Below are 22,697 nucleotides of genomic sequence, written 5' to 3'. Positions count from 1 at the left end.
GCATTTAGAACAGCTTCCTGCACTGACTTTTGAGACAGGGTCTCTACCTGAACCTTGACCTCCCCAGTTTAGCTATACTGGCTGTCTAGACAGTTCTGGGAATCCACCAAGTCTCTACTGTCTGTCTTTTTCTGTGGGTGCCGGAGATCCAACCTCAGGATCTAACCTCAGGATCTTAGGCTTGCAAAGCCAGCCAGCACTTTATCCACCAAGTGTTCTCCCCACCCCTCTGCCATAAAAGTCTTAAAATAGGGGTGAGGTGGGGCCCAATCAGTAATGAAAGGCACTTGCAGCCAAACCTGATGGTCAGTTCGGTACCTGAGACCCACTTATTGGAAGGAGAGAACCAAATCCCTCAAGTTGCTCTCTGACCTTCACAGGTGTGCCCTGGCACAGGTCCCCCCCCCCCCCCCCGCCCCAAACACTCCTCTCCCCCCACCCCCACTAAAGAAATGGGAAAAGGTAAACATGCTCTCTTTTTCTCTCCTCTTTCTCTCTTACCTCTCTTGTCTCTGTTGTCCCAATAAGTCTCTTCCACATGGAAAAAAGAAAAGGTAATGTTTTAAAATAGATATTAGGGCTGGAGAGATGGCCCAGCAACCACATGGTGGCTCACAACCATCTGTAATGGGGTCTGATGCCCTCTTCTGGTGTGTCTGAAGACAGCTACAGTGTACTCATATATAAATAAATAAATCTTTAAAAAACTAGATATTGGAACGTGCCTCGAGGTTCTGCCTGCAAGTACACAGACTTGCCCCGTGGGACCCTCTCTGAAAACCAGGCTGTGGGGGCTGGAGACCCTGCCTCTGAGTTGAGAAACCAGGCCTCCACCTAGAAACACAGTGCTAGTCTGGTCTTTTAAGTCATAGGTCTGGGCACTGGGTGTTTTCTCTCTCAATAAAATGACATAAGGCCAAAAAAAAAAAAATACACTATACAAGCACAGTATGGCAGGCAGGTGGTCTTCCCAACATTCAGGAAGTGGAAACAGGGGATCAGCAAGCAGTTCAAAGCCAGACCATCTAGAAACATCAACAAGCTGGGTGGTGGTGGTGCACACCTTTAACCCCAGCACATGGGAGGCAGAAGCAGGTGGATCTCTGAATTCAAGGCCAGCCTGGTCTACTGAATGAGTAGCCAAGGCAATACAAAAAAAATTCCTGCCTCAAACAAACAAACAAACACACACACACACACACACCAGGGTTACAAGCCAATTGTGGTAGGTGCCTGCAGGGCACAGGAATACCCAGGGGAAGGTCTGTGTCCATGACATAAAATGGGAAGTCAGAGGGACCTCTGCACAGAGAAAGACTGACACAAAGAGAGCAAATTTGGTGAGTGTTTTGCAATGAGGGGTCAGAGCCAGGAAGAGGAGGGAAATCACTAAGTGTAGAGCCCTTGTGGTCAGCAGGAATCTGACTGATGGTTTGGAAGCTATAGGTGTGAGAGGGAGGGTGGGCCATGGGTGATCAGTGAGTTAGACAGATTTAGAGGGAGGAGAAGGAAGGAGGCTGATAATTAGAAGCTGAGGTGGGACATGGGGAGGGGAAGGGCAAGGACAAGATATTTAGGACGAACTGGGACAAAGCCACCACTTCTGGGGATTGGTGGCAGCTATGGAGCCAGAGTGGGTTGGGCTAGGCCAGACTGGGCTGGGCTGGCTGGGACAAGACAGTGCTAGTCTGTTCTCTGCCCCCACTAAGGCTCTTGGTCTCATGAATTTTTTAGCTAAATAGGCCTTGAGTTTCAGATTCCAGGGCGCCGGGCCCAGGCTTCTGGGTTCCATTTACCATGTGAATGGATCTCAGGTCCCAAGAGAGTTTTGCTGGTTTTGTGCTGTGCACATTCAAGTCCAGAGGCCCGAGGACAACTCCAGACACACTCCCTCCTCAGGAGCCAGCCACCTTTCTTTAAAATGATACTTAATTTATTTTTCGTGTGTACGTGTAGAGGTCAGAGGATGACCTCCAGGAGTCGGTCTCTCCCATTGGTCATGGAGCACCTGGAGACTAGACCCAGGTGCAGAAGGAAGCACCTTTGAGCCATTTCACCGACCACCCCTACCCCCCACCTTATTTGGAGTTGTGTTTGGTTTTTAGTCAAGGCGACAGTCAGCCCTGGCTGACCTGGAACTGACTATAGAGATCTGCCTGCTTCTACCTGGAGAGTGCTGGGATTAAAAGTCCCAGGGATCTGCCCACCCCACCCCCAACAGGGGTGAGCCCAGCCCAGGCTGCAGATAATCAGGAAGGATCCCTCTCCTATGAACTTGTGAGTGGAGCCAAGCTAAAAGCTTGGGGCTGGAGCTCAGTTGGTAGATCATGGGCCTAGCACGCAAGATTGCTTGGGTTCTAGCCCCAGCACCACAAAAATGGAGCATAATTGTGGATTCCTGTGATTCCCCAGCACCGAGGCAGATAATGGTTTCCAGGCTGTCTGGAACTATATAATAACACTAATAACAAAAGCAGACAAACAAAACCGTTGGATGACTGTACCCTCTTGGAGCTAACCTTCGGGCTCCTTATCTTGCCAAGCGAAGCTATCAGCAGCTCTCTGGTTCCCTCAAACGGTTATCCAGAAAATGATGGCTTAGTTTAGCGGGTAGAGTTTGCCTAGCATACCCAAAGTCCTGGGTTCCACCGTTCAGGAGTTCAAGATGCTCCTGTGCTGTAGAAGGCTTGGGCTAGACGGGTCTTTAAAAAGGGTGTAGGTGTGGTTATCTGTAGCGTTTCTTCTTGGAAGGTATTTATGACAAGCGTGAAGATTACACAACTACTAGTAAGGGTTAGGTGGAAGAGTTGGGAATTTAAGGTTAGTCTGTCCTATACATGGAGGCCCCGGTCAAAAACATTAAGGGCTGGGGGTATAACCAGGGGCACAGTGCTAGCCTGGCACTGGCAACGGTGGGCATTCAATCCCCCTAGGGCCGTAAAAACAACCAGAATAATGGAAGAGTGGCTTGTTAACCTGGCTGTGTGGTCCTGAGACAGACTGACTGTGCTCGGCTCGTAAGCTCTTCATACAGGCCCCATCTCTGCTTTAAGACAATTCCCGTGGGCGATTCTCATAGCTCCATCTGGACTCTGGGCCTGATAAAGGTCGGCGGCAGCCACGATGCCCAAGCGGGCTTTGTCGCCCCCTGGCGGCCTCTCAGGAAACGTTTCTTCCACAGCGGAGCGCTATGCTTAGGCTTGGTTAAGGTTTGGAGTGGTTTTGGTTTTTTTGTTGTTCCCCCCAACACACACACTACCCTCCGCAAAACGGTATCCCAGCAACGGGAAAGTAGAGACAGAACGATCTTGAATTTAAGGATAGCTTGGGCTTTAAAAAAAAATGAATGAAATTAGAAAACAAAAAACAAAGTCAGGCCTGGTGGCTCATGACTGTAATCACAGAACTTGTAAGGCTGTGCCGGTCTGGACCACATAATGAACTCTTCTAGAATTAACAACACAACACAACACAAACGATAAGCAAAAACAAACAAACAAAAAAATTACACAGGCGCCTTTAATCCCAGCAGACACAGGCAGCCAGCCTGGTCTACAGAGTGAGTTCCAGGACAGCTACGGATACACAGGGAAACCCTGTTTTGAAGAAAAAAAAAAAAAAACCCAAACCAGTCAATCAATAACAACAACAACAACTATAACAGAAAGTAGTAAAATGTATAGTGTGAGAAGGATTACATTACTGAACACCTAGTGGTGGGCACCGGGTCACACATAGAAAACAGGCAAAGTCCTGTTGATACTGTAGGTGTAGGTGATTGAACAAGCTATACAGACACATGAACAGACGGATGCCCTGGTGGGTGGGTGGATGCGTGGGTGGGTTAGTAGATGTTGATGTGAATGTGTATATGTATGTGGGAGGGGGTGAGGGATGGATAGCTGACTGGAATGGGAGTGTGGGTGGAGACGGGGTGGGCGGATAAGAGGATGAATGAATAGACGTACGGTGGGCGAGGGGGGCGGTGGGTGAGTTGAAGGATCAATGGATAAATGTCCTGGAGTTTCACCATCCACCCAGGCATTCCTGATCCCCAAAGAAACGTGGGTTAGGGCTGCAGTCGCACCTCTGTTCTGCCTTTCCTAGCTCTTGGAGCAGCCTTGGCATTTGCTGCCGACCGTGCCGCTCACCTGGCGGCCTCCCCTTTAAGACGCATTCACCTGGCGGCCTCCCCTTTAAGACGCGCTCACCTGGCGGCTCACCTGGGCGAAGGCGCTTCCGCAGGAAGAAGGAAGCAGCAGCGCTGCCGCCTCTGCAGCTCGCTCTCGCCTCCTAGCTTCACCGGGCGCCACCATGTCGGCCTCGGCAGTCTTCATTTTGGACGTCAAGGGCAAGGTGAGGCAGAGGGCAAGGGATCGTGGTTCGACGGGCGAGCACGAGGGCCCAGGGCACAGGACCGGGAGCTGGGGACCCGCCCTCTTCAGCCGGCATCTGTGGCAAGGGGTTTCACCTCTCTGAGCGTCATTTCTCCTGTTTGTAAAAATGAGAATAAGAAAGATATCCACCATCTGAGCGCCCTGAACCAGTGAGCACAGCCCTTCTGCAACTCCGGAGTTCAATAAATGGGCCAAGTGTAACTCTGGAGTAGAAGGCCATACCCCTATCCTTGCAAGTCGACTGTCGCTTCTCCTGTGACAATGACAGCAGTAGAGATGAAAACGAGATCCCTGTAACATAATGACACAAGGTCGTGTGCCTCAGTTGTCAGCCAGCTGGCCTAGCACACAGACCTAGGTGTGATCCCAGTGCACTGCATAAACAGTCCCAATTCCAGCTCTTGGGAGGTGGAGGCAGAGGGATCAGGAAATCAAGGGAGTTTGAATCGGGCCTGAGCTACGTGACACTCACTGCCTCAAAACCAAAACAGGCTCAACAAGCCCAGACACTGGCTGTGTAAGTCTGGTAACCTGACCCAAACCCAAGTAAAGGGGAATGGAGACAACCTACAAAGTTGTCCTCTGACCACACCCACACAGACACACACAAACACACAGACACACAGACACACACAAACACACAGACACACAGACACACACGCACATGCACACACTCCATACACACAAAAAATAGTGCCTGTAAAAAGATCCAAGAAGGACAAGGAGGCCAGGTGTTTTACCATGCACCTGTCACTCTAGCTACTGTGGAAGCTGAGTCAGAGAGATGACCTGAGCTCAGGAGGGCAAGGCCAGCCTGGGCTACAATAGCAAGACAAAGAAATAAATAACCTTGAACAAGAACGGCCCAGGAGGGGAAGAGGTTCAGGTCCACCTCTCAGCTTTTTGTGGACATAGTTTTAAACCTCAGCTTCTTCAGTCTGGAAAATGGACCCAAAGACACCTACCTCAAGGCTGAGGCAGGCACTGAATTCCTCAGGAAAGGTTCTTCCTCCTCTTCCTCCTCAGTGGTGGGGGCGGAACCCAAGCTAAGCCAGCATACTGCCACTAAATTACGTCTTAAAGATTTTATTTATTTATTTATTTATTTATTTATTTATTTATTTAATGTATACCTAACTGTCTGTAGACACACCAGATCCCAATACAGATGACTGTGTGCCACCATGTGGTTGCTGGGATTTGAACTCAGGACCTCTGGAAGAGCAGTTGGTGATCTTAACCACTGAACCATCCCTCCAGCCCAACTAAATTACATCTTAATCCTCCTCATACTATTTAAAAATTACACTTATTTGCTCTGCCTGTGTGAGAGTCTGTTCTGTCCTATCCCCACGTGTGTGGCTTGGACCTCTGGCCACCAGGCTCGGCGGCGAGACCCTTCAACCACTGAGAACCCCTGAGTTCTCTTGCGGTCCCTCCTGTGCGGTTTAAATTTGAAATGGTATCTGGTTGAATTCCCCAGGCTGGCTTCAGATTCACTCTGGAGCTTTGCTAGGCTTTGGACCTGCTATCCTTTTGCCTCAAGCTTCCCTGCTAACTCTGACGACAGGCCCTTGGTAAGAAAGACAAGGCCTAGCACGTCCACTGATTGATGTCGGAAGGACCTCATACGCAGTAGGATGGTCCTCTACTGCTGAGCCCATGTTCCTTATTTTTCATTTATTTATTTTTTTGTCAGAACCTCATGTAGTTTAGGTTGGCTTTGCACTTACTATGTAGCCGAGGATGGCCTTGCACTTCCGCCTCTACCCCACAAGCCCATCCCCAGCATAACACGTACTGGCAGAATGTTGATGGTGTTCAGTATGCACCCAGGACACTTTTAGCTGTGGGTGTCAGGTACCTACATAACAGGCATGAAAACCGAGGCGTACAGAGGTAGAGTCCTAGCTAGGCCCCTCACTGAATTGCACACAGAGTGTGATATGGTGACAAACACTGTGACCCCAGCACTCTAGAAACCGAGGCAGGAGGATTGAGAAGTTGAGACCAGCTGGGGCTTCGTAGAAAAGGTGCCTAAATTAATCAGAAAAGGAAAGACAGTCGGGGAGGTAATTTACTCCTAGAGGGTTTGTAACGGTAGCTCTCGCCAGGATGGAAGCAGGGGGATCAAGAGTTCAAGGTCATCCTCTGTGACATCTGGGGTCAAGGGCAGCCTATGCTACCTGAGGTATCATCCCCTCCATAAAACAAAAGAGGCCAGTGTGGGGGGCATAAAAGAAAGTTAGAAGAGAATTAGACATCCTAAGGCCCTAGGTCTGTGCGCTGGTGGTGACTTAGTCCTGTCTCTCTCCCCTTAGCCTCTGATTAGCCGAAACTACAAAGGCGATGTGCCCATGACGGAGATTGACCACTTCATGCCTCTGCTTATGCAACGGGAGGAGGAGGGTATGCTGGCCCCGCTGCTGAGCCACGGCCGAGTGCACTTCTTGTGGATCAAACACAGCAATCTCTACTGCATCCTCATTGTGGGAAGGAGCGCCAGGAACCTGATTCAGAGGGCGGTGACCTAAGAGCAGGATTTGCCCGGTTCATGTGCCTTAACTCAGGCTGTGCCTGGGGTAAGGGGTAGTAGAAATGGGGTGGGGGCGGGGGGCATAACAGGGGACATGTAACTCCACTCCCTCAAAAATGGCACATTTTCCTTAACCTTACTGCACCAGTGGTGGCCACCACACTGAAGAACGCCAACGCCTCTCTGGTGTACTCCTTTCTGTACAAGACTGTGGAGGTAGGTCCTGGCCTCTCATTAGCTAGCTGGTTTGGCCTCTCATTGGCTAGCTGGTCTGCTTGTCTGCTGGTTAAGCTCGCCCCTGTCAGATGCCGGCTTCTGACCATGCCCATTAAAGCCTCCTCACAACCTCTCACCCACAGCTGAGCTACATACAGGTCTAATCCCTTGCCTCTGTGCCTGGAACGTTACAGGGTGCTATTGTAAGTAGGGGAGAAGGAAAAGAATGAAGTACTGTAGAGAAAGTGTCCCCAATAGAACATAGTGGACAAAGAGGCTTTGAGGTGTGAACAGAGCTAAGCCGAGGGGTTCAGGCAGAGCGAGCTTCAGATGCTGAGGGAGGACGTCTTCCTCCCCAGGAGATGCAGGTGTGCATCCGTGTGCTTGGCACTGAAGTGCTCCAGAAGTCGGAATCTTTGGGAATGTGTTGTGAAGTATTCTAGACTTGAAGAAATGTATTTGTGGTTTCAGGTATACATGAAACACTTTAATCAGTGTTTCTCAACCCGGGGGCTGCGACCCCTCTGGGGGTCGACTGGCCCTCCCACAGAGGTCACATAGCAGATGTTTGTGTTCAATTCATAACAGTAGCAAAATTACAGTTATGAAGTAGCGATGAAATAATTTTATGGTTGGGGTCACCACAACAGGAGAAACTTTATTAATGGGTTGTAGCATTAGGAAGGTTGAAAAATCACTGGATAGATAGATAGATAGATAGATAGATAGATAGATAGATATGAATGAATGATATTTTTCTTTCTTTTTTTGGTGGGCAGTGTCTCACTTTGTAGTCCTGGCTGGCTTAGAACTTGGTGTAGAAACCAGGCTATCCCTGAACTCACTTCCAGGTGCTGAAATTAAGACATGTACCACAGTGCCCAGCAGCAAGATAATTTTAAAATTTTTTGCAATTTATGTGTATGAATGTGCCTGAATGTATGTTTGTGCACCACATGCCCAAGGAGGCCAGAGGAAACCAAAAGTTTTTTTGTTTTGTTTTTTTTCTTTTTCTTTTTTCTTTTTTTTTTCTTTTTTTTGGAGCTGGGGACCGAACCCAGGGCAAGCGCTCTACTGCTGAGCTAAATCCCCAACCGAAACCAAAAGTTTTATTTATTTTTTTCTTGTGTGTGTGTGTGTGTGTGTGTGTGTGTGTATAGTACCTGCAGAAGCCAGAGAAGGCATTGGATTCCTTGGGTCTGGAGTTTCTGCAGGAGATTCTGAACAGCTATGTGGGTGCTGGGAACTGAACCAGGGTCCTCTGCAAGAACAGCAAGCATCTTTTTTTTTTTTTTTATTCATTTATTTCATGTATATGAGTGCACTGTTGCTGTCTTCAGACACACCAGAAGAGGGCATCAGATCTCATTACAGATGGTTGTGAGCCACCATGTGGTTGCTGGGAATTGAACTCATGACCTCTGGAAGAGCAATCAGTGCTCCTAACCACTGAGCCATCTCTCCAGACCTCAGAAAGGCTTTTAATTATTTTATATATTTTTAGAAACTTGAGACATGATTTCAGCTCTATCTTACCTGGAACTAATAGAGACCTGCTTGCTTCTGCCTCCCAAGTGCTGATAATAATGATAATTTATTAAAATAAAATTGGGAATAGTTTGTGGTGCTGCTTGTTGGTCATGCATGAAGACCCGAGTTCAGTCTTCAGCATCTACATAAACAGCTGCACAGTGCACGCCTCATAGGGCTCGCCTCACAGGGCTCGCCTCACAGTGCCCGCCTCACAGTGCTCGCATCAGCTTGGGAAGCAGACACAGTGGATTCCCTGGAATTTGCTGGCCAGTGACCCTAGCCTAGCCAATGAGCTCCGGGAACAGTGAGAGGCCCTGTCTCAAGAAAACAAACGGGGTTGGGGATTTAGCTCAGTGGTAGAGTGCTTGCCTAGGAAGCGCAAGGCCCTGGGTTCGGTCCCCAGCTCCGAAAAAAAGAACCAAAAAAAAAAAAAAAAAAAAAAAAGAAAACAAACAAGAAGGCGTTGAATGATAGAGGAAGATGGGAGTCGACCTCTGACCTCCACACACATGCACAGGACATGCATGAGCCGGTACACACACGTAAACATGTACACATGCTACACACACATACAGACATATATGTACACAACATGCACACACAAAGGCATACACTCACATTCACACATGCGCTGTTGCTCTTCCTTGGGGACATGTAAACAATGTCTATTGCTCCTGTGGTCCCAGTGACCAATCTAGGTGCAATCCCACCATGGGTCACTCTGGGGGACCCTTGAGTTACTGACAGGTCAAAGGGTTCCAGGCAGGAGGACTGCAGGTGGTTTCATTTACTTTTAATTATTGGTTTTTTTTTTTTTTTAAAGTACCGTCACATTAACGTTTTCTTTTTTTTTTAAGATTTATTTATTTATTATATATAAGTACACTGTAGCTGTCTTCAGATACACAAGATCTCTTTACAGATGGTTGTGAGCCACCATGTGGTTGCTGGGAATTGAACTCATGACCTCTGGAAGAGCAGTCGGGTGCTCTTAACCGCTGAGCCATCTCTCCAGCCCATTGGTTTGTTTTTTTAAAACTGGGTTTCTCTGTGTAGGCCTGGCTGTCCTGGGACTCAATCTGTAGACCAGGCTAGCCTTGAACTCAGGTCACCTGCCTCTGCCTCCCGAGTGCAGAGATTAAAGCTGTGGGTCACCATGGCCTGTTGTGTCTGTTTATTTTTGACTGTCATGCAGCCCAGCTGATCTTGAACCTCCAGGATCACAGGTGTACCTGGTGTGTTTTATATTGAAGTATTTTTTGCACTTAGTTACTTGTGTGAGTGTGTGTCTGTGTGTGAGGCACGGGTGTGGAGACCAGAGGTCAGCTCGCCTTCCAGCACGTGAGTCCCGGGGGTCGTACTTAGATCATCAGGTTTGGCAAAAAGTTGCTTTACGTGCGGAGCCATCTGCCTGGTCTATTTCATTTTGACTTTGGTTTTTCTATGCTGAAGAATTGCATCTGCGAACTCTGTTTTACTGTGTCCACTTGTGCCATACGCCATCTGACAGGCGCTTGCTCTGTCCATTCTGCCACTTGCCCTGTCTGTCACCTGTCTGATACAGAAGGACTCATGATACAAGCATAGTACACACACCTTTAAAATTTACAAAATACACTTTATTAAATCTTTATTTACTTTTCTTTATATATATGGGTGTTCTGCCTGCGTGTATGTCTGTGCATGTCATGTGTGCAGTGCCCACAGAGGCCAGAACACAGAGGGCCTCCTGGGACTACCATTGCAGACAGTTTCGAGCTGCCATTTTGATGCTGGGAACTGAGTGTGGAATATGCATAGGCCGAGCGGCTCTTAACCACTGAGCCATCTCTCTAGCCCCACTCTTGTTCTGTTTGTTCATTTGTTTTGTTTGTTAACACAAGGTCTCTCTATTTAGTCCCGGCTATCTTGGAACTCTATGTAGACCAGGTTGACCTTGAACTCACCAGGACCCACAGGTATCTGCCTCCCCAGTACTTGAACTAAAGACATGAGCCACCATCTTTGGCCTCCATACATTTTTTTTGAAGGGGGAGCAAGATAGACCAGACCTCTCGTTCTAGATCTTCAAGGGCTACAAGAAGAGGATGGAAAGTTTATGGCCAACTATGTTCCTCAGCCAGACCATCTCAAAAAACAGCCTGGAGTGTGGCTCCTCAGCAAAGCCCCTGTCTAGAATCCCGCAGTGAGGGGTTGGGGTGCGGCTCAGTGGTAGAGCCCTGATCTACTACAAGGAAGGTGATGGTTTCCTTCAGCCTCTCTACCGTACCCACACCCAGAGAAGCCGATGGACACTCTCTCTAGCTGTGTTCCAGGTGCTTCGCAGTGTAGGCTTCCACTGCCTTTTCCCTCCTCCTCACTCAACATCCAGGACTTGTCCCCTCAACATCCAGGACTTGTCCCCTTCCCTCATTAAATCGCTCTGTGAGAGAAAGGCCTAGTCTCTTTGTTTGCCGTCCAGACACACAGTAGGCAGTCCATAATTGCTTATTTGTCTGGCTGAGTGTGTTCCCGGTTTACGTGGTGTCTGTCCTCCTGCACCCAGGTCTTCTGCGAGTACTTTAAGGAGCTGGAGGAGGAGAGCATCCGAGACAACTTTGTCATTGTGTACGAGCTGCTGGACGAGCTGATGGACTTCGGCTTTCCGCAGACCACGGACAGCAAGATCCTGCAGGAGTGAGTGCAGGGGAGGTGCCGGAACAGGAGGCTGGCAGTCCCTCTGAGGTGTCCCTGTGCTAGCTGCCGCCCTCTCCGCTCTTTCCAACAGGTACATCACACAGCAGGGCAACAAGCTGGAGACCGGCAAGTCTCGAGTGCCACCGACAGTCACCAATGCTGTGTCCTGGCGCTCCGAGGGCATCAAGTACAAAAAGAACGAGGTCTTCATTGATGTCATCGAGTCTGTTAACCTTCTGGTGAGTTCTGTGCCCCAGGTCCTGGGGGCAGGAGAGGGGGACTCTGTACCTGTTGACACCCCATGTTGGGAAACCCCCTTTGCAGGTGAATGCTAATGGGAGTGTCTTGCTCAGCGAGATTGTGGGCACCATCAAGCTGAAGGTGTTTCTGTCTGGGATGCCAGAGCTGCGGCTGGGCCTCAATGACCGAGTGCTCTTTGAGCTTACTGGCCGTAAGGACCGGGGGGGAGGGGAAACCTCTTCCTGGGAATAGGCTAGGAAGTAACCGGAGGCCTCCTAGACAGCAGCCAGCTGAGATAAGTGTCACATTCCCTAATGATTGCATGTCGGCAGCCGAGTTTACCCAACAAATGCTTCTTTGTTAATGAGCACTGCAGACCAAGCCCACTTCTGGCCTTGACATTCTGGTTGGGGGAGACAGGCTAATAATAATATTTAAACAACTCACAGGGGCCGGCATGGTGGTCCCTGCCTGTCGCCTCAGCACTCTGGAGGCCGAGGCAGAAGGGTTAGGAGTTCAAGGTCATCTTCCCCTTAGATTAGTAAGAGCTTTAAGAGGAGGCAGAGACAAGTGGGAATTCCCAGGGTGCCAGCCTGGCCTAATCAGCAAGTTTCAGGCCAAAGGAGAAATGCTTTCTCAGGCCCAACTAAACCAACCAACCAACCAAAAACCAGGTGGGGGCAAACACAGTGCTGCATATAGGTAATCCCATCACTTGGAAGTTAGGATTAGGAGTTCAAGGTCATCTTCAGCTGCTCAGTGAGTTGGAGGGCCACTGTGGCCTATATCTGATCCTATCTGAAAAGATCACACCAAAACACAGGAAACAAAAGCAGGACATACAAGCAGAAATGAAAAGGAACAGAAGACATGACCCACACAGTAAAGTGTGCTCACACCAACATGAAGCCCTGAGTTCAGATGTGTGTGGAACACATGAGAAGCAGACATGGGGTCCACTGTGGCTCTGCACCCCTTTAATCCCTGCACATACGAGGCTGAGCAGGTGGATCTCTGTGAGATCGAGGCTAGCCTGGTCTGCAGAGCAAGTTCTAGGACAGCCAAAGTTACATAGTGAAACTCTGTCCCCCAAAACAAATGAAATACAAAAGCTAATCATGGCCATGTTTATCTAACTGTTGCAGTGGGGGAGTAAGGTGGGGGAGCCCCCCAGAATGTTCTGTCTAGCCAGCCTAGCCAGCTGAGCTCTGGTTGAATGAGACACTGTGCATCAAAGCCAGAGGGCAAGAGAGATGGATCAAGGGAAAATCACTTGGCTCGAAAACACAGAGTGAGGTCCCTAACCATGGCCAGTGTGGGCTGAGACCCCAGCATTTCCTTCATAATGCTGTCTGCTTGTTTATTACTTACTATGTGCATGCATTTCCCCTATATGTGTGTACTTGCACCATGTATGCATACTGCCCACAGAAGCCAGAAGAAGGTGTCCGATCCCGTGGGTCGGAGTTACAGATAGTTGCCAGCCCCCATATAGTTGCTGGGAACTGAACCTAGGTCCTCTAGAAGAGTAGCCAGTGCCCTTAACCACTGAGCCATCTTTTCATGAAGTCTCGGCACTCTTATGCTTAGTGGAGGCAGAGACAGGGGAAACGTCCAGAAGCTCCTAGGTAAGCTAGATTGGAGGGCACAGCAGGTCAGAAAGCGAGATCTGGTGCCTTGGCACGGTGGGAGGGAAGAAGCAGATCAGACATACCACAGCTATGTGTTCAAAATAAAAGGGCATGTCTCAGCAGCTTAAAGCACTGGCCAGCAAGCCTGACCATCTAAGTTCAATCCCTAAGACTCATGGCAGAAAGAGCTGATGTCTACACTGTCCTCTGACCAAACACATTGTGGCAAGCATGCTCCACCTACCAAGTAAATAAATTAATGCATAATTTAGAGATGTTAGGCACTGATTAACCTGGAGTTTACACATGTACACATGAATGCATACATTGCATACATGCACACAGGTGTACTCACAGTGTACACATGCACACAAAGGGGAAACTAGGGTCTGGAAAGGCAGCACTGTGGCTCAGGGCATTTCTTGGTTCTGCCAAGGACCTGAGTTCGGTTCCCAGCACCTACAGCAAGTGGCTCACCACCATTTACAATCTCCAAGAGATCTGACAACACCTTCTGGCCTCTGTGGGCACCAGCACCAGCTGCATATAAAATCACCCAAACATGCAAACCTTATAATTTAAGATACTAAAATTTGTGCTGAGTGTAGTGGCTCCCAGAGACAAATAGGCCTCTGAGCTGGAAACCAGCCTGGTCTATGCATGGAATTCTAGAACAGCCAAGGTTAGGTTAGAGACAGTTTCAGAAAGCAGACAAACAAAAACCCTACTAAAAGGGTTAGAAAAATAAACTCCAAATGCAATGAACGTAGAGAACAGAAGCTCAGGGTCGGGTGCAGACTCTGGGCTGTGTGTCATGTCCTGCTCAGCCCAGACCCTAGGCTGCTTTTTCTGAAAACCCAGAGAAGGTAGAGATGGTGGGGCAGGGTCCTTTCCTCAGCTCCAGGGTCACCCTTCTTGTTCCACACCGAGTTTCAGGCAGCAAGAACAAGTCTGTGGAGCTGGAAGATGTGAAATTCCACCAGTGTGTGAGGCTTTCACGCTTCGACAACGACCGCACCATCTCCTTCATACCCCCGGATGGGGACTTCGAACTCATGTCCTACCGTCTCAGCACCCAGGTGAGCCATGACCCAGCCCAGCACAGGAGAAGCTAGGCAGTAGACCAAGGGTGGATGTCAGAATCTGTGAGAACTGCTTTCTCTGCTGTTGCAGGTCAAACCTCTGATCTGGATCGAGTCAGTCATTGAGAAATTCTCCCACAGCCGAGTGGAGATCATGGTGAAGGTAGGCCCAGGGGAGGCTTTCTCAGTGCAGGCTCCATGGCATTTCTGACTGGGTATTTAGGATTTGTGTTTGTTTTTAACTGCTCTTTTCCTTAATTGTGTGTGTGTGTGTGTGTGTGTGTGCACATGCACGCAAGCTTGAGAGAGGTTTGCTTACATATACATTGATATGCAAGACTTGCCTGGATTAAAGGCTAGAAGAGGGGATTGGATCCCCTGGGCCTGGGAGTGGAATTATGGGTGGTTTTGAGTTGCCATTCAGGTGCTGAGAATCAAACTAGAATCCTCTGGAAAAGCAGCCTTCTTCGTCGTCGTCGTCGTCGTCGTCGTCGTCGTCGTCGTCGTCTTCTTCTTCTTCTTCTTCTTCTTCTTCTTCTTCTTCTTCTTCTTCTTCTTCTTCTTCTTCTTCCTCCTCCTCTTCTCCTTCTCCTTCTCCTTCTTCTTCTTTTTTAAAAAAATTTATATATTTTATATGTGAGTACACTGTAGCTGTCTTCAGACACACCAGAAGAGGACATTGGATCCCATTACAGATGGTTGTGAGCCACCATGTGGTTGCTGGGAATTGAACTCAGGACCTCTGGAAGAGCAGTCAGTGCTCTTAACCGCTGAGCCATCTCTCCAGTCAGTCTTTTGTCCTGTTTTGTTTTGTTTTTTTTTTAAAGATTTATTCATTTATTATATATAAGTACACTGTAGCTGTCTTCAGATACACCAGAAGAGGGAATCGGATCTCTTTGCAGATGGTTGTGAGCCACCATGTGGTTGCTGGGAATTGAACTCATGACCTCTGGAAGAGCAGTCGGGTGCTCTTAACCACTGAGCCATCTCTCCAGCCCCCTGTTTTGTTTTTTAAAAGCAAGATCTCACTATGTAATCCTGGCTGAACTCTGTAGACCAGGAAAACCTCAAATTCAGAGATCAGCCTGCCTCTGCCTCCTAAGAGATGGGTCTAAAAATGAATCTGTGTTCTCAGCCCTTATTTATGTGTTTAAGGTTTTAAAATTTTATTTATTTTTTATTTCACGTGCACTTGTGTTTTGCCTGCATGAATGTCTATGTGAGGGCATCGGATCCCTGGAACTGGAGTTATGAACAGTTGTGAGCTGCCATGTGGTGCTGGGAATTGAACCTGGATCCTCTGGAAGGGAAGCCAGTGTTCTTAGGTGCTGAGCCATTTCTCCTGCTCCTTAAGATGTATTTCTATTTTTTGTTTTTGTTTTTTTTTTGTTTTTTGTTTTTTTTCCGGAGTTGGGGACCGAACCCAGGGCCTTGCGCTTGCTAGGCAAGCGCTCTACCACTGAGCTAAATCCCCAACCCCTCTATTTTATATACATAGATGTTTATCTGTGTTTATGTATGTGCATCCTGTGTGCCTTGGAGACCAGAAAAGAGAGTACTATCCCATAGAACTGAGTTACAGATTATTGTGAACTGAGCTGAGGGTACGAGGCACCAACACTGAGTCCCCTGAAGTGGTAACAAGTTCTCTTAACCAATGAGCCATCTTTCCAGTTTTTTGTCTTTTTTTTTCAAAAAAGGATTCCTTTGTGTGGTCCTGGCTGTCCTGTCCTGGAGCTCACCTTGTAGACCAGGCTGGCTTTGAATTTACGGAGATCCTCCTGCCTCAGCCTTTCTAGTGCTGGGTGGGATTAAAGGCGTGGGCCATTAGTGCTTTTATCATGCCTGATCTTGTTATACAGCCCTGGCTGGCTCTGAACTTAGAGACATCCTCTGAACATGTTTGCACCACGATACCTGGCTTTGAAAAGGTTTTATTGGCCAATTGACATTTTCTTAGTTTACATGTTTATTTACTATTAATTCATGTATATGCGTGTGGAGGTCAGGGTACAATTTGAGGGAGTCAGTTCTCTACTTCTACTATGTGGGGTCCAGGGGTTCAGGTCCTCAGGCTCGGTGGCAAGTGCCTTTCCCCCCTGAACCATCTCACTAACCCTTTATTAGCATATATTATCATATATTACAATGAGTTTCATTATGACATTTCATAATTTACATGCTGTAGCACATCCTCACCCTTTTGTTTCTTCTCAGTCTGCTGACTTCTCCCTTCCCAGCCAGCCCCCCTTTACTTTAATGTCTTTTTCTTCTTTGTGACCCAGTTAGTTTCTTGGGGTTAGGGGGTCCAGGACGACCTGGAACTCCTGATCTCCTGCTTTCCCCATTTGACATTACAGTGGGGCGTCACACCCGGATCCTTATATGTCTGTTTATTTAGTTATTTGTAAAATTTTGCGGGATTGTTTGTTTTCTGTTGTTTTGTTTTATTTTTGTTTTTTCCGTGTGGCTCTGGCCGTCCTGGAACTCTCTCTGTAGAGTAAGCTGGCCTCAAAACTCACAGATTCACCTGCTTCTGCCTCCCAAGTGTTGGTATTAAAGACGTGCAGCACCACCACCCAGCTATTTATTTATTTTAGACAGGGTCTCACTATGAAATCTGGCTATCCTGGAACTTAGTATTTAGACCAGGCTGGCCTTGAAAACTCATGGGATAGGCCTGCCTCTGCCTCTGCTGCCCAAGTGCTGGGGCTGAAGGCATGTGCCACTGTACCAGGCTCCTGCTTACTTATATTACATTGTAATTTAAGTTAATGGGGGGCGGTGTGTCAAGGGTTTTTCTGCGTAGCCCTGGCTGTCCTGAAACTTGCTATGTAGACCAGGCTGGCCTCAAACTCAGATCTTCCTGCCTGTACCCCCCCCTCCCCCCATGCGCTGGAACTAAGGTGTGTGCGACCACACTGGCCCTGTTTTATTTTTGTTTATTTTGTGTATGTGTGTGGGGAGGCACATGGCATGGAGGTAAGAGGACAACTTACAGGAGTTGCTTCTCTCTACAGTGTGGGTCCTCAAACTCAGAAGCACTTTGACCTGCTGAGCCATCTCACCAGGCCCTTTTATTTTTTTTTAATTTTTTATTTATTTGTTATACATAAATACACTGTAGTTGTCTTCAGATCCCATTACAGATGGTTATGAGGCACCACGTGGTTGCTGGGATTTGAACTCAGGACCTCTGGAAGAGCAGTCAGTGTTTTTTTTTGTTTTGTTTTGTTTTTTTTGTTTTTTTGTTTTTTTGTTTTGTTTTGTTTTTTTCTTTTTCTTTTTTAGAACTGGGGACTGAACCCAGGGCCTTGTGCTTGCTAGGCAAGCGCTCTACCACTGAGCTAAATCCCCAACCTTCTGCCACCAGGCTTGATTCCCATTATTTTTTTTTTTTTAATTTTCGTATTTTCAAAAAGGATCCCACTTAGTTGTCTAGGTGTCCTTGAACGCAGTCTCTCTAGTTCAGGTTGGCCTTGAACTTGAGATCCTCCTACTTCGACCTCCAGAGTAGCTGGGATCACAAACATCCACCTCTTGCTCAGAGTGAATTCTTTTTGCCTCCTGCTCTCTCCTGGCAGGCCAAGGGTCAGTTTAAGAAGCAGTCGGTGGCCAACGGCGTGGAAATCTCTGTGCCTGTACCTAGCGATGCAGATTCTCCACGCTTCAAGACCAGTGTGGGCAGTGCCAAGTATGTGCCTGAGAAGAATGTCGTCATTTGGAGCATCAAGTCTTTCCCTGTGAGTACTGGGAGAGGTGGGGCCCAGGGTGGGAGGATTTCGGTGGTGCTGGTGGGGCTTGCCTAGGCCACATGACAGAAGGAGAAGAACGTCCCAAGTACCTCATCTTAGAGGAGGATGCATGAGGATTACACGGATGCACATGGCTGTCCTTGAGAGCCGAGGAAGGGGAAACCCAGGCTATCTGGCTCCAGATTGGTACACTGTATGTGGTGGCCCATGTCTGTCTTTCTCCCATTTGGGAGATGGAGGCAGGAGGATAAAGAATTCAGACTTACCCTTACCTTGATGACTACTTCTAATCTAACCTAGCTGCATAAGACCCTGCTTGAAAAATCCAAACCTGGGCTGGAGAGATGGCTCAGAGGTTAAGAGCACTGACTGCTCTTCCAGAGGTCCTGAGTTCAATTCCCAGCAACCACATGGTGGCTCACAACCATCCCTATTGAGATCCGATGCCCTCTTCTGGCCTGCAGGCATACATGCAGGCAGAAAGCTGTATGTTGTACACATAATAAATAAATATTTAAAAAAAGAAAAATCCAAACCAAACCAGTCAAAGGTGGGGAAACTGAGGCCTTGTGAAACAGCACCTCCCTTCCCCCACAAGTCCTTCAGGGATATGTATGGCCTTGGTGCCTAGTTTCTCTTTCATAAACTCAGCTCATCTGTAAAATGGGTTGGATGACATTTGACCCACATTATTTTTTGTTGGTGTTGGTTTTTAGACAGGGTGTCACTATGCAGTCATGGCTGGACTGGAACTTGCTATATAGACTGGGCTGGTCTTGAACTCATAGAAATCTACTTGCCTCAGCCTCCCAAGTACTGGGATTAAAGATTGTGTGTGTGTGTGTGTGTGTGTGTGTGTGTGTGTGTGTGTGTGACAAATATGACCCACGTTCTTGGAACACTAGTGGCTTTATTTTATAGTTACTCTGTGTGTGTATGTGTGTTTTTGTCTGTCTGTCTGTCTGTCTGTCTGTCTGTCTGTCTCTCTCCTCCAGACTGAGGAACAACAGTTAGCACCCTTCCCTTGCTTGTACTAGCACAGACTTTTCCTATGGGTCTCAGCCAGCACTCTTGTGTTTGGAGTCTGTGCAATGGACAGGTACAACTGCTGTGAGGGTTGTCTGAGATATGGAATGACTCTGAGAGAGTCTGATGCCTCTGTGTGTCCACAGGGGGGCAAGGAGTACTTGATGCGTGCCCATTTTGGCCTCCCCAGCGTGGAAACTGAGGAGGTAGAGGGCCGGCCACCCATCGGTGTCAAGTTTGAGATTCCATACTTTACTGTTTCCGGCATCCAGGTGAGGAACAAGGGTGGGGAGGTATCCTCCTTTCCTCCCTCCTGGCTTTAGTCACCTCCCAAGTCATGTCTCATTTATTCATTTCAGCATTTATTTATTTTGTGTATCAGTGTTTTGCATACGTCTGTGTACCACGTGGTTCCAGGTTTCCATCTGCTGTATGGATGCTGGTACTTTAATCCAGGTCCTCTGGAAGAGCAGCCAGAGCTCTTAACTGCTGAGCCATCTCTCCAGCCCTGTGTTAGGGTTTCTAAGGATTGCCGTGACAAGACACTGTAACCAAAAAGCAAGTTGGGAGGAAAGGATTTATTTAGCTCACACATCATTGGAGGAAGTCAGGACAGGAACTCAAAGCAGGCCAGGAACCTGGAGGCAGGAGCTGATGCAGAGTCCATGGAGAGGTGCTGCTTACTGCTTGTGTTTCATGGCTTGCGCAGGCTGCTTTCTTATAGAACCCAGGACCAGCAGCCCACAGATGGCACCACCCACCACGGCCTGGGCCCTCCTTCATTGATCACTAATTGAGAAGATGCCTTACAGCTGGATCTCATGGAGGCATTTCCTCAACTGAGGCTCCTCCCTCTCCGATGACTAGCTTGTGTCAAGTTGACACACAAAATCAACCAGTCCAATCCCCCTTTTTAGTTGTGTTGTTTTTGAGACAGGAACTCACTGTAGCCAGGCTAACCAGGAACTTGCTGTGTAGACCAGACGGCATTGTGCCATAGAGACCTGTCCTGAGATCTGAGGTGTGCACCACCGCATCAGGCATTTTTTTTTTTTTTTTTTTTTTGTAATCCAAGCTAGCCAAGGACTTACTCTGAAGTCCAGACTAGACTCAACTCAATATCCAACCCAGACTGGACTTGAAGCTATGACATCCTTTTGTCTAGATTTCCAAGCAGTGGTATGAAGTCATGTGTCCCCATGCTCAGTTCTCTATTTCTTCTTTGTCGTTGGCCTGGGAATGCTGCCTCTTCTGTTCTCAGGCTGGCACTTTGCCCTCTCCCCACTCACATCTACATGTGCCACCGTCCCTGCCACTGCCCCTGCTTTCCCTGCTCTCAGAGAGAGTATCCTTTGTTTTCTTGACCTTCTCCCCAACCCTCTTCTGTATTCTCCAGTCTGCTCCTTCCCCTATGGGCCTGGATCACTTCTTCACCCATATTGAGCTCAGACTCCCAGTTAGCATCATCCTAAAGCATGCCCTATATATTTTCTTTTTTTTCGGAGCTGGGGACCAAACCCAGGGCCTTGCGCTTGCTAGGCAAGTGTTCTACCACTGAGCTAAATCCCCAACCCCTATCTTTTCTTGACATAAGCCACCACTTTTCCTTCTGACTCTGTTCAACTCATCCTCCCAATACCTTCCCCCACAAATACTGGAGATTGAACCCAGGGACTGACACATGCTAGGCAGGGGCTCTACCTCTGAGTCTACCCCAAGTACTCACAGGGGACTCTAGAAGGGAGTTTCCTGCTAAGACACATCCCTCTTCCTTGGCTGATCCTCTTTATGATCTTCCAGGTCCGTTACATGAAGATCATCGAGAAAAGCGGGTACCAGGCCCTGCCCTGGGTCCGCTACATCACCCAGAGTGGTGGTAAGGTGTTGGGGCTCTCTGGGACAGTGGGGGTGAGGAGGTAGGGGGTGTAGGGACTTTCATGCCGTGTTGGGGCAGTTCTAAATTGTAGCATGGCTAGCACCAAACCTGTCCTCACCATGCTTCCACATATTTAAAATGGAGTGGTCGGCCCGCTGCAGCAAAATGTTATACTTAGCACGTTCAGATGCTGCCTGGGTGCGGGCATGCTTACCAGGTGGAGGAGTCCGTGTGGCACCCATCCTGATCTAAGCAAAACTTTCTTTTGTGTATGTGAGAGTAAGGCTAGAAACCAGGGCTTTACGCACGGTTAAGTAGGAGCTCTAACATCCAGCCACATCTGGAATTCTAGGCAGTAGTTCTACTTTTGAGCCACGTCCCAAGCCTACAAGCCCTAGTAAGCATTGTGAAGTATTTCCAGGGGTGATTCTGTGTCGGGACCCAGGATAGATTTTTGTGGGTGTTGGAACTCTCTCCTCCTTTTCCCTCTCAGCTCTCAGATGGTCCCTGCTCTTTTTTTTCCCTGCAGATTATCAACTTCGGACCAGCTAGAAGGGAGAAGTGAGGCTTCCATCACCCCAGATACCAGCCGCAGACTTTAAAGAGCTGTGTGTGTGTGTGTGTGTGTGTGTGTGTGTGTGTGTGTGTGTGTGTGTCTGCACATTCAGGGTTAGGCACTGACTTAACACATCCTGGCTGCCTGCACCTAACCCCCTTCACCTCTCAACTGTCTGGGGTGGTTTCTCTGTGTCCCTCGCCCCTGGAGCTGTCCCACACTGATTTTATATGAAGAAATATAAGAGGGCCTGGACCGCGCTACCCCTCCCCCACGAGTGCCTTCTTGCAGTGAACTGCCGGGCAGATCTAGGGCCCACCTTTTATAGCTGCTGAGCCGAGGCCGCTGGCCCTCCACCTGGGTTTTAGGGTGTCATTAAAATGAGTCTAACAACTGTGACTGTGCTTCTTCACTAGGGACTGGGAATGACTGGAAGGGCTCGTGTGGGAGCATCCATTGGTTGCTTGTCAATCTTTTCTGTTCAGGTTCCTCCACAGCCCTCCCTTGTTCCCTGTCACTGTCTGATCCTCTTTGCAGCCGTGGCAGTTGCTATAAAATCTATCAGTCCATCATTGCCCTGCTTAATCCTGGTGGCCATAAAAATTTATGCAGTTCCAGGTCTGTCTACTCCACTGCACTACCCCTGCCTACCTTCCTGCCCTCCCAGGCTCCCGTTCTGTACTGCACTCAATACTTTCGAGCCTCAGGCCCTTTGTACATGCAGCAACTGCCTATTTTATAGTGTCTTTCTTTCGTTCTGATTTTTATTTCTTAAGATAGGGCCTGGCTGTCCTTTAACTTTCAGCCTTCCTCTGGCCTCTGCCTTCCACACGTAGGTGGGTGGCAGGCATGAGGCCCATGACCAGCTGTGTTCTCCAGTTTTGCTTTTAGTTGTGAGACAAGGTCTCTTGTAACCCAGGCTGGTTTCAGGCTTCACCAGTAGCAATGAAGCCTCTGCTTCTAAGAGCTGGGATTACTGACATGCACAACATCTCCAACTTTGTCTGGCTTCAGGAAAATATTTTAAATATTTTCCTCTGTGTGTGTGTGTGTGTGTGTGTATATACCTATATGTGGGTGTGCAGAGGTCTGTGTTGGCGTCCGCAGAGGCCAGAGGCTTCAGATTCTCCTGGAACTGCAGTCACAGGCAGCTGTATGCTGCCTGGTGTG

At 48.4% G+C, this 22,697-nt stretch overlaps 1 protein-coding gene across 3 annotated transcripts; it reads left to right on the top strand.

The window, feature by feature from the left end:
* The first annotated feature begins 1,274 nt into the window (after positions 1–1,274).
* Ap1m2 (adaptor related protein complex 1 subunit mu 2) lies at positions 1,275–21,926 on the top strand. Of its 3 annotated transcripts, none has more exons than XM_087563077.1 (13): positions 1,275–1,340; positions 4,108–4,356; positions 6,719–6,875; positions 7,082–7,149; positions 11,228–11,358; positions 11,450–11,597; positions 11,683–11,809; positions 14,166–14,308; positions 14,403–14,474; positions 17,899–18,057; positions 19,242–19,367; positions 20,896–20,971; positions 21,501–21,921. In XM_087563077.1, the coding sequence occupies exons 2-13, from the start codon at positions 4,315–4,317 to the stop codon at positions 21,521–21,523; spliced, it is 1,272 nt and encodes a 423-aa protein (XP_087419203.1). In that variant the 5' UTR covers positions 1,275–1,340; positions 4,108–4,314; the 3' UTR covers positions 21,524–21,921.
* Positions 21,927–22,697: the final 771 nt, after the last annotated feature.

The sequence above is a fragment of the Rattus norvegicus genome, chromosome 8 (assembly GCF_021556685.1).
Source record: "Rattus norvegicus strain SHRSP/BbbUtx chromosome 8, alternate assembly SHRSP_T2T, whole genome shotgun sequence".
Classification (NCBI taxonomy): Eukaryota; Metazoa; Chordata; class Mammalia; order Rodentia; family Muridae; genus Rattus; species Rattus norvegicus.
The sequence above is the reverse complement of the archived record's forward strand: the minus strand, read 5'-3'. Positions and strand labels throughout refer to the sequence as shown.

What these genes read in the sequence shown, in the direction of transcription:
- Ap1m2 (XM_087563076.1), top strand. Translation starts at nt 4,315, where the DNA reads ATGTCGGCCTCGGCAGTCTTCATTTTGGACGTCAAGGGCAAG. An exon ending in GACAGCAAGATCCTGCAGGA is followed by an intron (nt 11,359 to 11,449) that starts GTGAGTGCAGGG and finishes TCTTTCCAACAG; the next exon opens with GTACATCACACAGCAGGGCA. An exon ending in GGAGCATCAAGTCTTTCCCT is followed by an intron (nt 18,058 to 19,241) that starts GTGAGTACTGGG and finishes GTGTGTCCACAG; the next exon opens with GGGGGCAAGGAGTACTTGAT.